General features: G+C 39.1%; 1 protein-coding gene across 38 annotated transcripts in view; it reads right to left on the minus strand.

Moving 5' to 3' along the window:
- PTK2 (protein tyrosine kinase 2) overlaps positions 1-15,224 on the minus strand; it is a 344,711-nt gene that overhangs the window by 221,279 nt on the left and 108,208 nt on the right. For 29 of the 38 annotated variants that reach the window (XM_032246903.1, XM_032247000.1, XM_032246984.1 and 26 more), the window contains 2 exons: positions 12,983-13,209; positions 1,443-1,609 (listed from right to left, as the gene is read on the minus strand). In XM_032246903.1, the coding sequence (XP_032102794.1) occupies positions 1,443-1,609; positions 12,983-13,177 (362 nt within the window). In that variant the 5' untranslated portion in view covers positions 13,178-13,209. The remainder of the gene's footprint in view (positions 1-1,442; positions 1,610-12,982; positions 13,210-15,224) is intronic. The other 9 variants (XM_032247027.1, XM_032247076.1, XM_032247055.1 and 6 more) reach the window with 1 other exon arrangement.

Here is a 15,224-nt window from a genome sequence, read left to right on the forward strand (position 1 = left end):
GGAGGATTGTCTGAATAGGGGAGTTTGCGATCAGCCCTAGCAACACAGCAAGGCGCCCATCTCAAAAACAAAACAAAACAAAACAAAACAAAACAAAACCCCTGCAGGTATTTTTATCTAACTTTTACATATCCTTTGGGAATGCTTACTTGCATAACTGACTAAATAGTTCGAGGTCACATCTTCTCTAGCTATTGATGTGAACCAACCAAACTATATTCTCAAGGAATATTTTGTTAGCTTGGTTCCAGCTACCTGAAGAATTTGAAAATACTACTGTATTTCTTTGATGAACTCTGTAACTGGGGTAGGGATTTATTCAGGCTGGGCACAGTGGCTCACACCTGTAATCCCAACATTTTGGAGGCCAAGGTGGGTAGACTGCTCGAGCCCAGGAGTTTGAGACCTGTCTGGGCAAAATGGTAAAACCCCATCTCTACAAAAGATACAAAAAATTAGCAGGGTGTGGTGTGTGTGCCTATAGTCCCAGCTACTCAGGAGGCTGAAGTGGGAGGATCGCTTGAGCTGAAGAGGTCAAGGCTGCAGTGAGCCATGTTCATACCACGGTACTGCAGCCTGGGCAACAGGGCTACACCCTGTCGCAAAGAAGAAAAAAATATTATTCCACCTAAACATGTTTTTCTTTTAAAATGTCTACCCTAATCAATCTAGATTCTTGAAAGTTACTGACCCTTTGAATGTACTCTTCAATCTACAACTATCTTTATTTCTGTAGCATTACCTCTAACAATTAGCACCCTAGAGAAGAAAGCCCATTTTTACAAGTTACACTTCTCTCAAAAGTATTTTAGATATAGCATTTCCTACCACTATCTTGAGTTGCTTGTTAAAAAGAAAAAAATAGGGGAGAACAAGAAAAAGAACACTTATAGGGAATTCTTTTAATTTACTCTGAAATAATTTTATTTTCCTAACATTTCGACAGGAGTCACTAAGAGATTACTTCCTAATTTTAATGTTGCATGTGAATAGCAAATACACACGCATTCTTTGTAGGTGCGCGCTAGATTACTGGGCATGGTAAAAACAAGCTACGTAGCCCATTAGTAAGGTATTTAGGTGTGCTATCAACTCCTGCTACATAGAAGGATAAGAAATGAAAATGTAAAAAAAAAAAAAAAAAAAACAGGGTTTGAGTTTTACTGGGAGCAAAAGTTGAAACAAAGTAGCACTGATGAGAATTCAGCTAACAAAAGACCATCACAGTAGACTGACATAGCTCAAAGTATAGTTAATAGTATTTAAAAGCTAGAAGTCTAGAAGAGATCACTGATTAATAATTACTAACCAATTTTGTTTATACCAGAGTTGTAATGACAAGCACTGTGAAAATTAAGCATATACATTTATTATCCTGTGCATGGTTTTTAAAAGCAAAACAAATCATGTGTGCATCACACCAAAGCAGGTTTATATCTTACTTCCACTCCTCTGGTGGGTGGGCAAGCTCATACTTCTCCCTCACACTGGAGACGCCCATATCCACGTGAAGCCAGTGAACCTCCTCTGACCGCAGGTGACTGAGGCGGAATCCATAGCAGGCCACATGCTTTACTTTGTGACTGTCCACTATCTTCTGAATGATGCCCTAAAACACACCCCCCCACAAGAATGACTGTTATAAACTGAAACAAAAACAAAAACAAAAACAAAAAAACAGAACCGTAAGCTAAAACGTAATGCAATGTTCACTTCTTATCAGAAATCTTTGGTATAAGAATATCAAGTTAAATAAATTACTTAGGAATCTTTGTTTCTGAAATAGTATTTTCAAGAACAAGGAAAAGTTTTAGAAAACAAAACAAAAAGATGGTCTCCTTTATTAATAAGGCATGTAAACTTAAAAATGCATTTCTGCAATTCCACTGTCATCACCCTCCAAACCTGTCAAAGTATACCAGCTATCTTTCAGTTACTACTTTCTAAGATCCAGACCCAAGGAGGGAGTTATACTTTCTAAAACAGGGAGATCATACTGTTCAAGACCAGGCTGCAACATTCATAATCATTTTTTTAAAAAACATACATTCAGGAATATACAGTTAATGCTATGTTTTTGGTGACATTGAAGATATACGAAAAGTTTGCTGAATTTGGGTCTAATCAGTCTATTACTTGCTCATTAAAAATTATTATGCAGTAATATAAAATGCTCCCAAATCTAATGCTTCTAACATGTGTTCCCTTGAGGTCAGAAGAAAAAGTCACCTTTGAATAAGGTCATCGGAGAAGGTACCCTAGAGATGGTGAAATTTCTCCTGAGCAATGGACAGGTTAAGTGTTAGAAGGGACTCTTGCCCTGTACCTGCCTAGGTATGAAGGCCATGGGAGAATATATTTTTAAGTGGGCAGCATGTATGGAAGACTCACTTGGGAATATGACAGAACCACCTGCTGCCCTTTACGTGAAGGTATGCAAATCACACCCAATTGTGACTTTCTCAGTCTTTTAGGTGATAAGACAAGTTTTTTTAAAATGATGCTTATGGCCAGGCGCAGTGTGGCTCACGCCTGTAATCCCAGCACTTTGGGAGGCTGAGGCAGGTGGATCGCAAGGTCAGGAGTTTGAGACCAGCCTGAACAATATGGTGAAAACCAGGCTCTACTAAAAATACAAAAAAAATTAATTGGGTATGGTGGCGCTTGCCTGTAGTGCGAGCTACTTGGGAGGCTGAGGCAGAAGAATCGCTTGAACCCTGGAGGTGGAGGTTGCAGTGAGCCGAGATCACACCACTGCACTCCGGCCTGGGTGACAGGGCGAGATTCCATCTCAAAAAAAAAAAAAAAAAAAAAAAAAAAAAAAAAGATGCTGATAGTAAAATGAAAAATGTCTATGAAAAAAAATCACTGGCTTTTAAAATTAGCAATTAATTGAAGTTATAATAAAACTTTTACTGTAAAACACATATAAAAGTTCCTGCACTCACCAAGTGTTGCTTTATTACAGCACAATGCTGCTGACCATGACAAAGGATATTATCCCTAGCCTTCTCCATAAGCAATGATAAATCGTAACATGTACCATATACAAAAACTGTCCAAAACCCAGTGTATGCACACTGAGGACACGTGCTCCCAATACTGGTGCCTGGCATGTGCCAGGCCTCCCAGGGCACTGAGTGAATGAAGTGGTAGAGTCAATCTCTGGTTCAGACAACTCAATCCCGGGTACAAAGTTGTTTGTCAAGCACAGGAAGTGGATGAGAGAGGGACAGAGGTAGGGAGTAAACACAGTATCAAGAGAAAAGGCATGAACAAAGGGCCAGGCTGGAAGAGTCAAAGACAGCTTCATAAAGATGATGAATTCACATCAGGACAGGAGGGATGTTTGCAGCCTACAGCCTCCTATGTGGAACTGATACAGGTATAAAATGTCCTTCCTGGCTTTTTGATCCAAGGCCCAGAATTTCTGACAGGGTCGCTGTAAATGGCAGTACCCTACCTACACAAGGATGTTTAGCTGAGGCTGAACCCAACCCATGTTCTAGTCTTTAAGCCTTGTGCTCTGGGGTGGGTAATTTGCCTAGAGGAAGGAGCACCTTTTAACAATTCTCTCTGAAGTGATTTCTGCAGCTGCTTGCCAACACACAAATCCCTGAACTATAAAGGATGGAAGCTAGTACCTCTGAAATTCCCACAAAAGCTCCTAGTTCCTTGTCCAGCTTTTCCAGGTCAACATCCAGTGCACACCAACTCTAGTAATCCTCGGTAAAGCATAGGTCAGAAAGTCTCCTTGCTCCACAGCTCACCAATTCAAGAAAAGCCTCTCTCTTGTTAAAGCTGCGATCAATGTCTACAGTGGTCTCTAGCCGTCTGCCTCAAGTTACTTGATCTATCCTTCCATAACCTGATGTTGAATGCATGGCAGTACGGAACACAAATCATTTCTTATAATTGTCACCATTACATCCTAAGAGAGCCCACCTTCTCTGATTGCCTTCAGTATTGACCCCATGAAAAAAATCACTTCATCTCCTCTAAACTCACAGCACACACATAGGAGACCTGCAGCAAACCAGTCTCAAAGAGACTTAGCCCAGAACTCTGGTATTTGTTAGGGAAAAGTAGGTTTCCGTCTTGGAGTTTTATGAAACAGAATTTTGTTCCATTCACTTGATCATGCTGCCTGAAGAGACTCAGAGTGGCTTTAAGTGTAGATGTGAGTAACACAGCCTTTGCATAGGGTAGTATCTCTTGAGTAAACCAGCATTCAACTTTCACTCTCCATGAAATAGTGAAAAGCAATAAACTTGTTTCATTTTTTGCTTTCTCACTACGCGTCCATTTTGTACTCTGTCCTATTTCTCATTCTCTAGCACCCTTATAAATTTCTCTAGATAGCAGCAAACATTACAAATATACAAAGTGCTTAAATATGTGGTGCTAAATGCATATACTCAGTAGCTTAAGTAATTCCGAGAACTAAATATTTGGTCTGGATAACTCAACAAATAACTCTAGTTGAGAACTATGTATTTACTGAGGAATGCATACTCAACCAACCCTACAGTGCTGCCATATGGAAGTGCCCCATTTTCATAACACACACACATACATTTAGAATAAAAATACTGTCTCTAAGGAGATAATAGGACATGAGTTTTAAATATGCCACTAAAGGTACCAGAATTAAATTTAAATTTCTCATCACAGCTTTGAAGGCACATCTGGTCCTATGAAACACAAAATGATAGTTGGCTACTCTGAAACCTCTGTCTCTCCAATTATCTCATATCCCAAGTGTCAGAAATACACATCTTTTTCTGATTAGATTCTCACAGTAGACATTCACAGTGTAAGAATTCTTTTTAAGGTTAAAAGAAACCAGTGCTCACATCGTGCTTGTATCTTATCAGGAACATAACATTAAATACGCAAAGTCATTTTATACTCATGAATAAAGATTTCCTTGTTCTGAAGGAGAAAGGAAGGTGTAAATGAAAATACTGCTATGAACATCCTTCTAGCTGTCATCAAATGTGTTTATGACCACCACACAGAAAGACAAAATTTCCTTTAACTGAAACATTTTCATAAGTACAACCAAACTGCCTGCTCATCAACAAAACTATACCAATTATACTTGAGGCATAATGTTACAGACTGTCCTTTTATCTCACATTAATAAATAAAGTCAATCTTAAGATGATCAATTTGATGACCAAAACATCTCCCACAGGTATTTTACCGTTGTTATGATAATTTTATTTCCCTGATTACTTACTAATGATATGAGGCCATAATTTTGTTCATTTCTAAAAGTTTTTATTTTATTATTTTGCTTGGTTCCATTTAGCCACTTACCTTTTAGATAGTACTGTCAAACAAGTGACCGTCACCACAATGACCTTCGAAATAGGTCATGTAACTCTTTCCTTCATATTTATTATTTCATGAACTGTTCATTCATTTATTCAATGAACATTTAAAGTGCCCACTACATGCATGATGTTAGTGACGCCATGACGGTTAAGATGCAATCCTTACCTTAAGAAGTCTTAGGAGTCTCACAGGAGAAAGACACGACAATGAATATGTGCAAATGAGTAGCAAGTGGTTTGTGGGGAGGAGGAGACAAAAAGGGGGTATTTGACATTTTTAGCTATATTCTCACACTTAATTTTCAGATTTATTTCTAGAAGAGATATCTGAAGCAACATACATTGCTGACACTGTTCAAGTCCTTATTGCCTCCTAAGAATTACCAAATATAATCATCATTACTGATTCCGCTATAGTAGTGTTTCTTTTCCTCCATGTGTTTCTCTTTCAGATACTCTTCACATTTAGAAAACCAAGGGATTCCTACCAGTCTTCTAGGAGGCTTTCATCACTGGGTTATCAAAAAACAAGATCCAAAAATTCAAATCCTGCTCTCCAATACCTAGTATGTTTCCTCCTCTTGGTCCAGTAGTAAACTAGGAGTCCTTCTAAATGCCTTCCAAGACAAAGAATGCACTTTTTGTATCTTGATGGTCCACAGCCACTGTATTAGTTCCCTATTACTGCTGTAATACATCACCACAAACTTGGGGGCTTAAAACACAACAAGTTTTGTTTAGTTTTGTAGATCACAAGTATGAAATGAGTCTCGCTGGCCTAAAATAAAGATGTCAGCAGGGATGTGCTGTTTTCTGGAAGCTCTTAGCTTGCCTTTTCCAGCTTCCAGAGGGCACCTGCACTCCTTGGCTCACGGTCCTCTTCTTCCTTCAATTTTGTAACTGATCCTTCTTTCATATTCACCTCCCTCTGACTACAGTAAGGAAAGGCCTGCTGCAGTGAAAAACTCATGATCTCCCCATCTTAAGATCTATAGCCTTAATCACATCTGCAAAGTCCCTTTGACCTTGTAAGGGGACATCTGCACAGATTCTAGGGATCAGGATGTAGGCAACTTTAGGGGCCATCCTCCTGCCTATGGGAAATCACTACCTGAATCACTATCTCTAAGAATTTTAAATTCAAAATTTTTTCTTTCTCACACTCTCCTAGCTCGGGTTCTCCTCCTTAACATGGCTTGTACGCTTTTTCTTAAAGCTTTTCTTTCTAGCTTTCTTCCTGGATGATACTTTCTATCCTGTAAAGGAAGATTTTAATTTTCTAAGACCTCCATAGTCCTTTCTAGAATCAAAACTATTTGAATCCATAACAATCAATGTTCAAGTTTTTAAATGCACATTCACCTGCACCTCTATCAGAGAGAACAGCTTACACTTCTAACACACATGGTGTGTCCAGTGATGACACCTAACAATAAACACTGAAGGCTGTTGGACTGCTCTGAAAAGTCCTCCAGGCACCTTACCTACGGCTAAACTTAGAGAAAACTCCCTGAAGAATTCCCTTCCCCTACAGATACCAGTTGTCTAGAGCACAGTTTGTTCTTGTAGAATCCCAAATCACTGTGCATTTTCCCATTTCCATTAGAAGGATGATTTTAAATTGAGCACAATGTTACTTCCCATTGCTAGTCTTCCCACTACCAGCTTGGTAACAGTAATTAGTATTAATCCAGCCCAACACACCCATACTTTAGCAAACTACATGAACTGATTTTTTTCTATATACTATTACAGATTCAGATTTACCAACCATTTCCTAGTGGCTCATGACAAGTACTGAAACCTGAGGATGTGCTATACATTTAGAAAAGTTCAATGTACCAGTCAGAAAAAATTTAAGGGGTTTTGAAGGTGATAAGAATACTGTCCCAGAACTCAATGGTGGTGTAATCTTAAGCAGCATCATATAGTACTTGCCCAGTATTTGCCTGGTGCATGGGCATAAAATCATTTGTTCTAGTCCTTGTAACGTCTTTTTTAAAAAATACACTAGGTACAAAGATTTGACAGAGATATCAGTAAAGTGGGTATGGCTTTGACTAGGTATAATCTTTGACTATTAAATCAATCTCTTTGTGGTTATTTGTCAATTAAGGCTTTCTACTTCTGTGGCCAATTTTCCTAACATATTTCTGTCAGGATTTCACCTAGGGTGCCACACAGTCATTCAAAAAAGTACCTATACTTACTGAGCACCTGCTGTTTGCCGGCTAGACACTGTTAGAGACGCTGGCGATAATATCATTAAGTACAAAGGTCTCTGATGTCACAGAACTTAACAAAGGGGGGGAATAAAACAGATAGTAAATGAGCAAACAAATCAAGAACAAAACAATGTCAATAATGACGATCTGAAAAAAATAAAACAGTGATAGAAGAACAGAAATGGTAACGCATAGGGGAGCATTCTTAGGCTGGGATGCCCCAAGAGGCAGTTAGTAAGGGCAGGATGAGAACAAGCGAGGAGCCAGATTCTGTAGGTCCTTGTAGGCCACACAAAAAAATTTGACTTTTAGTCTGAGAGAAATGCGGAGCTCTTGTGGGGTTCTGGGCAAATCACTGATTCAGTGACTGGCATGTTAGAGAAAACAAGAAGTAGAAAGAAAAAGTGAGTGACAAGGACAGAAGGTGACAGGGCATGATAGGGAAGGAGTTGGGAGACAAGGGGGAGACTCTCAAAGGACGTGCATGTTTACTAAATGAAGATAGGTTCTGAGTGGAGGAGTGAGGTGCTCTGGCTTTCATCTCTCCAGGATCATTCTGGCTGCTGGGCTGTCAACAGACTGAGGAGAGCAAGCAGGGAAACAAGACTTCAGTTAGGATACCATGCCACACTGTATGGGAGAGACATTCTAAGGCAGCTGCTAGAGAGGAGCTCAAAGAAAGAGGTGAAAGGGGTAGCAGTGGAGGCAATATGAAATAGGTAGGCTCCAAATATATTTTTGAAGATAAAGTGGACTGAATTGGTTAATATATTGGAAATGGCTTGAGAGCAAAAGAAGAGAAGATGACTACAAATGGATCTAAGTAACTAAAAGATGAAGTAACTCTTTAACTGGAGCATTGGATGGTTATTTTGTAGCAAGAAGCGTACAGACAGAGAAGTGAGGTACAAATGCTGGGGAAAGGGAAGATACAAAAATGTGTGGACCTTTGCAAGTACTGCAGGTTGAAGAAAGTGGAGGAGGTGTGAAATGGTTGTCTAGGAGAGAAGTAGATGAGGGAAAACAGCATGACAGCTGGGTAGCACTAAGGTTGCAAATCTAGAATGAGATCAATCAGAGGATGGAGACAGGTGGAGAATAGGCAGAAGTTGGATTAAATTGTGGTGGTAGATTCAAGAGATTATGGGGACATTAAGAGAGGTACAAGAGGGACAGCATACAAGGCAGCAAGTATGACAAGGGACCACTGTCTCTGCATCCTGCTCCAGAATTTTCTTCTGGGCTCACTTTTTTCCATGCTGCATTATATCATCTAATTGTTTTTTCAAAGAGAGCCCATGCTGTTAGCTTTCTAACGTCACTGCTTCTCTGCAGATACCTTCATTTCACATTATCTTGATTAATAATTTATCTGATAGACTTCTAAGGTATACGTTATTTTCCCTGAGCCCTCTGAAGATACTGTTCCAATGTCTTCTTGCATCCAGCATTGCTGATGAAAAGTCTGGCGTAGGCTGGGTGCGGTGGCTCACACCTTTAATCCCAGCACTTTGGGAGGTTGAGGCAGGTGGATCACCTGAGGTTAGGAGTTCAAGACCAACCTAACCAACATGGAGAAACCCCGTCTCTACTAAAAACACAAAATTAGCCAAGCATGGTGGTGTATGTCTGTAATCCCAGCTACTCGAGGGGCTGAGACAGGAGAATCGCTTGAACCCTGGAGGCTAAGGTTGTGGTGAGCCAAGATTGCACCACTGCACTACAACCTGACAGTGAAACTCTGTCTCAAAAAAAAAAAAGTCTGGTGTAAATGTCATTCTTTCTCTTAGATAGGGGACTTCTCTGGTAGAATTTGGGAATTTTATGTCATTATTTTTCTGAATTATCACTGACATGTTTCCAGATGCCTGATCTTATTCAACACTGTACAGCCTGGATTTCTCTTGGCTCTTTTAGATTGACTCCATACTTCTCTCGAGAGCTGCCTGAAGCATGGTACTGACACCTAGCCAAACCTATGGCCAAGATAAGTGACGTTTGTAACCATGGGTTCCTGAGCTGTTTGAGGTGCAGAATATACCAGCCTGTCAGTACGATTTCATAATCATAACTGGACTGACGAGGTACATCTGATTTTGGCAGCACTTGAGCAGGTCCACAGGTTGAGGCTGGCTATGTAGATGGAAAGTTCCTGTGTGATCCTCTCACAGACCCCCACCACTTCCTCATACTGAGGTGCTTCACACATAAGCCAGTAATGGTTTCACATCTACAGAAAAAAACATGTCCAAGGCCAAGAGGCCTGTACCAAAGATCTTCAGATCACTTAAATGAGTATCATTATACTAGTGTTGCTGCAATGGATTTTGCCTATAAACTGTGGAATCCTGTGAATCTTTTCAGCAACCAAACATTAATTAATGTACAATTAGGACATATAATTGTAAAAGCAGTAATACTTATTAATTGAGGCATGAAAATAAAGCCACTATAATGAAATGTTACAAAAATCCAGATGTTCTTGGTGAAAACAAATCTTTAAACTCCTCAAAAGGTTTTGGTTTTTCTGATCTAGTCTTTATGAGAATTGCTTTCTATAGAGCACAACTGTCCAGCAGAAATATAATGCAAGTCACATAAGTAATTTTAAAATTTCTAGTAGCCACAGCCAAAAAACAAATAATAAAAAGAAAAAGGTGAACTCAATTACAATGATATAGTTAACCTATTATATCAAAAGTATTATCATTCAGAATGTAATCATAACACACTGATGAGATACTTTATTGTTTTCTTACTAAGCCTTTGAAATGTGGAATGTATTTTTATATTATAGCACACGTCAATTCAGGGTAGCAACATTCAAGTGCTCAACAACTCCACATAGGTATGATAATGGGCAGTGTAGCTATACTGAGTTTAAGACTGAATCGAATTATTCAGTACCTGAACAACAATAAGGCATATCATTTCAGAAAATAGTTGTGTGGCATCCCCTTTGATGATGCTATTCAATGGTCAGTCCTTAAATCTAAATTCTAACAATCCCCACTTCCTGTTCGTAGGTCATCAGGCCTTCAAATACTATGGTGTTTATTCCATTTTTCTCTTTCCTAACAATACCTTGTATCCATAATGTTCCTTTGTCTGATACCTCTTATTTGGGAGAAAGATGTCACAGACATGTTCTTCAGTACTACTTTGTTCGGATGTGCAAATCCACTCATTAATTTACAATTAAGATACTGCATTTTCAAATGTTAAAGGCATTAAAGCATTCAATGGGAAGTGGGTTACGAATAATATCCAGTCTTCCATCACAGTGACTCAGTATCATGAGAACCTCATGCTATCCCAGGAAAGGGCTATGGTGAATTCAATGCCAATTGTGATTTTTTCTGCCCCAATTTGAAAATAATTAACTGATAATTTGCCAATTACTATGAAATAAAACACCTTGCTTGTGGCCATATAGATTTGATCAGATTAATCTTTACAAGTTTGATAAATGAGTTCTGATAACTTATGCATTTGTATCTGATGTAAATTTTTCTTCACAATATGAATCCATGACTAGGAAGTTTTTAACACTGGCTAAAGGCTGACATGCCTGCAGTGACACTGGCTCTGTGGGAGTAATCCCCTTACATGCAGAAAGTTTGATAGTAAAACCATGGCTTATCTGTTACAGCCTTTCCTAGGTGAGTTTTCTGATATAAGTCTTGAACATTTTTGCTAAATGTCTTGTCAAATTCATAATCTCTGAAAGGTTTCCCTCCTTTATGAACGCTCTGAAGTTTATTAGAGCTGATAAAATGATTTTACTGAAGACTGTCCTCCTTCATTGTATCTGAAATCTACAAAGACGAGAACATACACTAAAAGCCTTACATAAGGTTACATCTACAAGGTGTCTTTCCAGTATGAATTACCTGATTAACCTTATGGCAGTATACTCATTGCAAGCCTTTCCACCAAATGACAGTGTTTACCAGGTTAAAAGTAAAACACAGAATTAGAAAAAACTAGAAAAAGCAAACAAGCTTCATAAAAACTTTATAAAAGAGGCTACCATATTTTTAATAATTAATCCATCTGAATAGTTTGCTAATATTAAATTTCAGAGGTAACAAAAAATTATGTAAAATTTATATACAAGACTTTAGCCTAAAATCTTTTTTTCTCTTTTTTCTAGACAGAGTCTTGCTCTGTTGCCCAGGCTAGAACGCAATAGGGCGATCTCAGCTCACTGCAATCTCTGTCTCCTGGGTTCCAGTGTCTCTCCTGTCTCAGCCTCCTGAGTAGCTGGGACTATAGGGATGTGCCACCATGCCTGGTTAATTTCTATATTTTTTGTAGAGATGGGATTTCGCCATGTTGCCCAGGCTGGTCTCAAACTCCTGACCTCAAGTGACCCACCCACCTTGGCCTCCCAAAGTGCTGGGATTACAAGCGTGGACCACTGCGCTCAACCTTTTAGCCTTAAATCTAAATTCTACCAATCCGTTTGCTTTGGTTAAAAATAATAAGGGCATGTAAGTTAGAGAGTAGAAAATTAATTAATTTTGCTATTGTAAAAAAAAAAAAAAGAGAGAGAGAGAGAAAAGAGATATATCTAAACTTCCTTGTCACTGGAAACTTCTCCTTAAAGATGAATATAGACTAGGTAGAGGAGGCTAGGAAAGAGGAGGTATTTAACACTTCATCAAAGCAAACACTAAAAATTTAAATACTGAACTCGGCTTTCTGAAATCACAGTGCTACCTTCTCATTCCCTGTAGCAGGCTCTTCTCCCCCAATTCCATGTTACTACCTTTACTCACCTTCCCAGGCCCAAAGGAAATCCTTTCTAGTACTAACCTCTACATTTAAAAGTTGTTATTCCTCCAAGCTTCCATAAGAACCTCCAGTGAGGCACTTCTGCACTGTACTATAATCACATTAATGATGTCTCTCCCTACACGCTCTAAGCTGTAAGAGCAAGGACCTCACAGAGACCTTTTACATCTCCAGGACCTAGCACAGTGTCTGACACATAGCATATGTTCAACAGTTTTAAAAGAAATTATCCCATCTGAAATCATGCAAATACCTTCAAAATATACTTTCTAGAAAAATAGCTTACTTCATGAGTATTAGAGGCTATTTTGGTTGTGTTGTTTCCTAGTACTCATCCAAAAGTTTAAAAAAAGAAGCCTAGGAGGGAAAAATAAGTCAATGGCATTCTATGACTAAAATATGATTCAGTCATTATTTTCCTAAGAAATTTTACAACAATTAAAACTCGGGTCAACTGCATATTAACTAATAAATCTTATAATGAAAAGTTTAATATCTCTGTAATATGAAAAGTTCCTGATAAGTTAAATAAAAATTATTACATTGTTTTCATACATGCCATTAAATTTTAACCTAAATAAACATTAAAGATGTCTCACAGAAAAACATACTTACCCTGACATCAGTAGCATCTCCATGCCTGATAATACTGGCCCAGGTGGTTGGCTCACTATTGCTTTCAAAATAATGAAAGACCTTTAAAACTCGCTCCATCGCACCAGGAGAACGTTCCATACCAGTACCCAGGTGAGTCTTAGTACTCGAATTTGGTGTGTGATTCAAGTTGGGGTCAAGATAAGCAGCTGCCATTATTTTGCTAGATGCTAAGTATCTGTCATATTCTGTTAAGAGAACAAAATAATTTTTGGTGTATTATACTTGGTATCTACCAATTACAATGTGGTATGCTGATGTTCATATCAAATGGCCTATATTCTCTCTTGATATGTTATATGCAGAAGGAGCCTGAGGAGATTAGAGACCTAACCCACAAAAATAATCACTGTCTCTCCCCACACCCAGAGTAGAACCTGATTTATAGAATAATAAATATTTGTTAAATTATTAAAAGGCCAGGACTCCAATTTCAGCTGTGTCAAAAAGTATCTACAAACAATGTAACACCCCGACCTACCCCCCTTTTTTACCACAGACTTTAAATTTGTAGGAAAATCTCATAGCAAAGCCAAATTTGTTAACTTGCTGCCTATTTTCAAAAGCTTTTACGTAAGAGCAAAGTTCTTTCCTCATACAATACAAATTCAATGAGTAGTCATTATAGATACTAGACACTGGTGATTAAAAATCACTATAATTAAAATAAGGTCCCCCGCTTTACCAAGTCACTGTTAACAGGAGAATCAGACACAGAGCAACTGAAAACAAAACCAAAAAAGCATGTACAATTAAATTTTTAAAATGCCATAAAGGACTTCTATTTGAGTCTCAAGGAATAGCCTGTACAAGCCTAAACTCCCATTGAGAAAAATGAAAATCCAGATTAACCCAAACAATGTTTGAAGGGCTCAAGACAGAGACATTCTGAGGCAACCAAGACAATGAGTGACACAGATGAAGACAGAAAATGATAGGTTAACAGCTGGCTACTTTTTCCCACAGGGCATTTGCCAATTCTGAGCCCTTAAGATCTTGAAGAGCCAAGAAAAGGCTAATGCGAAAGAAACCAGCAGAGCTTTTGGCAGCAAGTGATCAGATCTTCAGAACAAGGGGCCCAGGATTCTGGTGAGAAGGAAGAGTGGAGACTGTGTCAAACACCCTGTGGGTTGTCTCCTGAAGACAGTTACTGAATCCTGAACCTAAGCTGAGAGGGAGCCTCTCAAAACAGTGAAAGGGTTTAGCAAACAGGAATAAGGCCTCAGGAATAAACCACAACAGTCTCAGGACATCCCCAGACTTGCAGTGAGAACAGCTGGGTGCAGAAGCAAAGAGAGCCTTGGAAACCTGAAGTACAATCCCTGCTCGATCCATTGTGGCAGGCCAGGTGTGGCTGCTCATGCCCATAATCTTAGCACTTTGAAACGCTGAGGCAAGAAGACTGCTTGAGCCCAGGACTTTGAGACCAGCCTGAGCAACATGGCAAGACCTTGTCTCTACCAAAAAATACAAAATTTAGCTTGGGCATGGTAGCATGTTCCTGTAGTCCCAGGATGGCTTGAGCCCAGGGGGTTCAGGCTGTAGTGAGCTATGACTGCATCAATATACTTCAGCCTGAGTTACAGAAGAGACTGTCTTAAAACAAACAAAAGCACACAAAAAAACCCACAGATCCAGCCAGGCACAGATGCTCATATCCGTAATCCCAGCACTTTAGGAGGCTGAGGCAGGCAGGCTGTTTGAGCTCAAAAGCTCAAGACCAGCCTAGCCAACTTCGTAAAACTCCATCTCTACAAAACAATACAATAAAGAGCCAGGAGTCGTGGTGCATGCCTGCGGTCCCAGTTACACGGGAGGCTGGGGTGGGAGGATCACTTGAGCCCAGGAGGGGAATGCTGCAGTGAGCCAAGATCGTGCCACTGCTCTCCAGCCTGGGCAACAGAGCCAGACCCTGTTGGCTCCCCACTATCTGCCCAGCAAAGAAAAGGGTCAACCCTCTGTTGGTATCAAACAAAGCACAAGTAATATATTTTTCATCCAAAGTATTTTCCAATTAGTTTTTTTTTTTTAAGTACGACAGCACAGCAAAAAAGGGAAAAAATTATCATAAACCAAGTCAAAAGGTGCCAAAAAAACAAACGAAAAATACATGTACCATGTACCATAGAAAAAAGCTAATACCCTTTATATATACAGAAATTCTTTTAAAATGAGAGAGGAAATGATAGGAAAAAATGCAAAG

Source organism: Sapajus apella, unplaced genomic scaffold, assembly GCF_009761245.1.
Source record: "Sapajus apella isolate SASKATOON/1434 unplaced genomic scaffold, GSC_monkey_1.0 scaffold3, whole genome shotgun sequence".
Classification (NCBI taxonomy): Eukaryota; Metazoa; Chordata; class Mammalia; order Primates; family Cebidae; genus Sapajus; species Sapajus apella.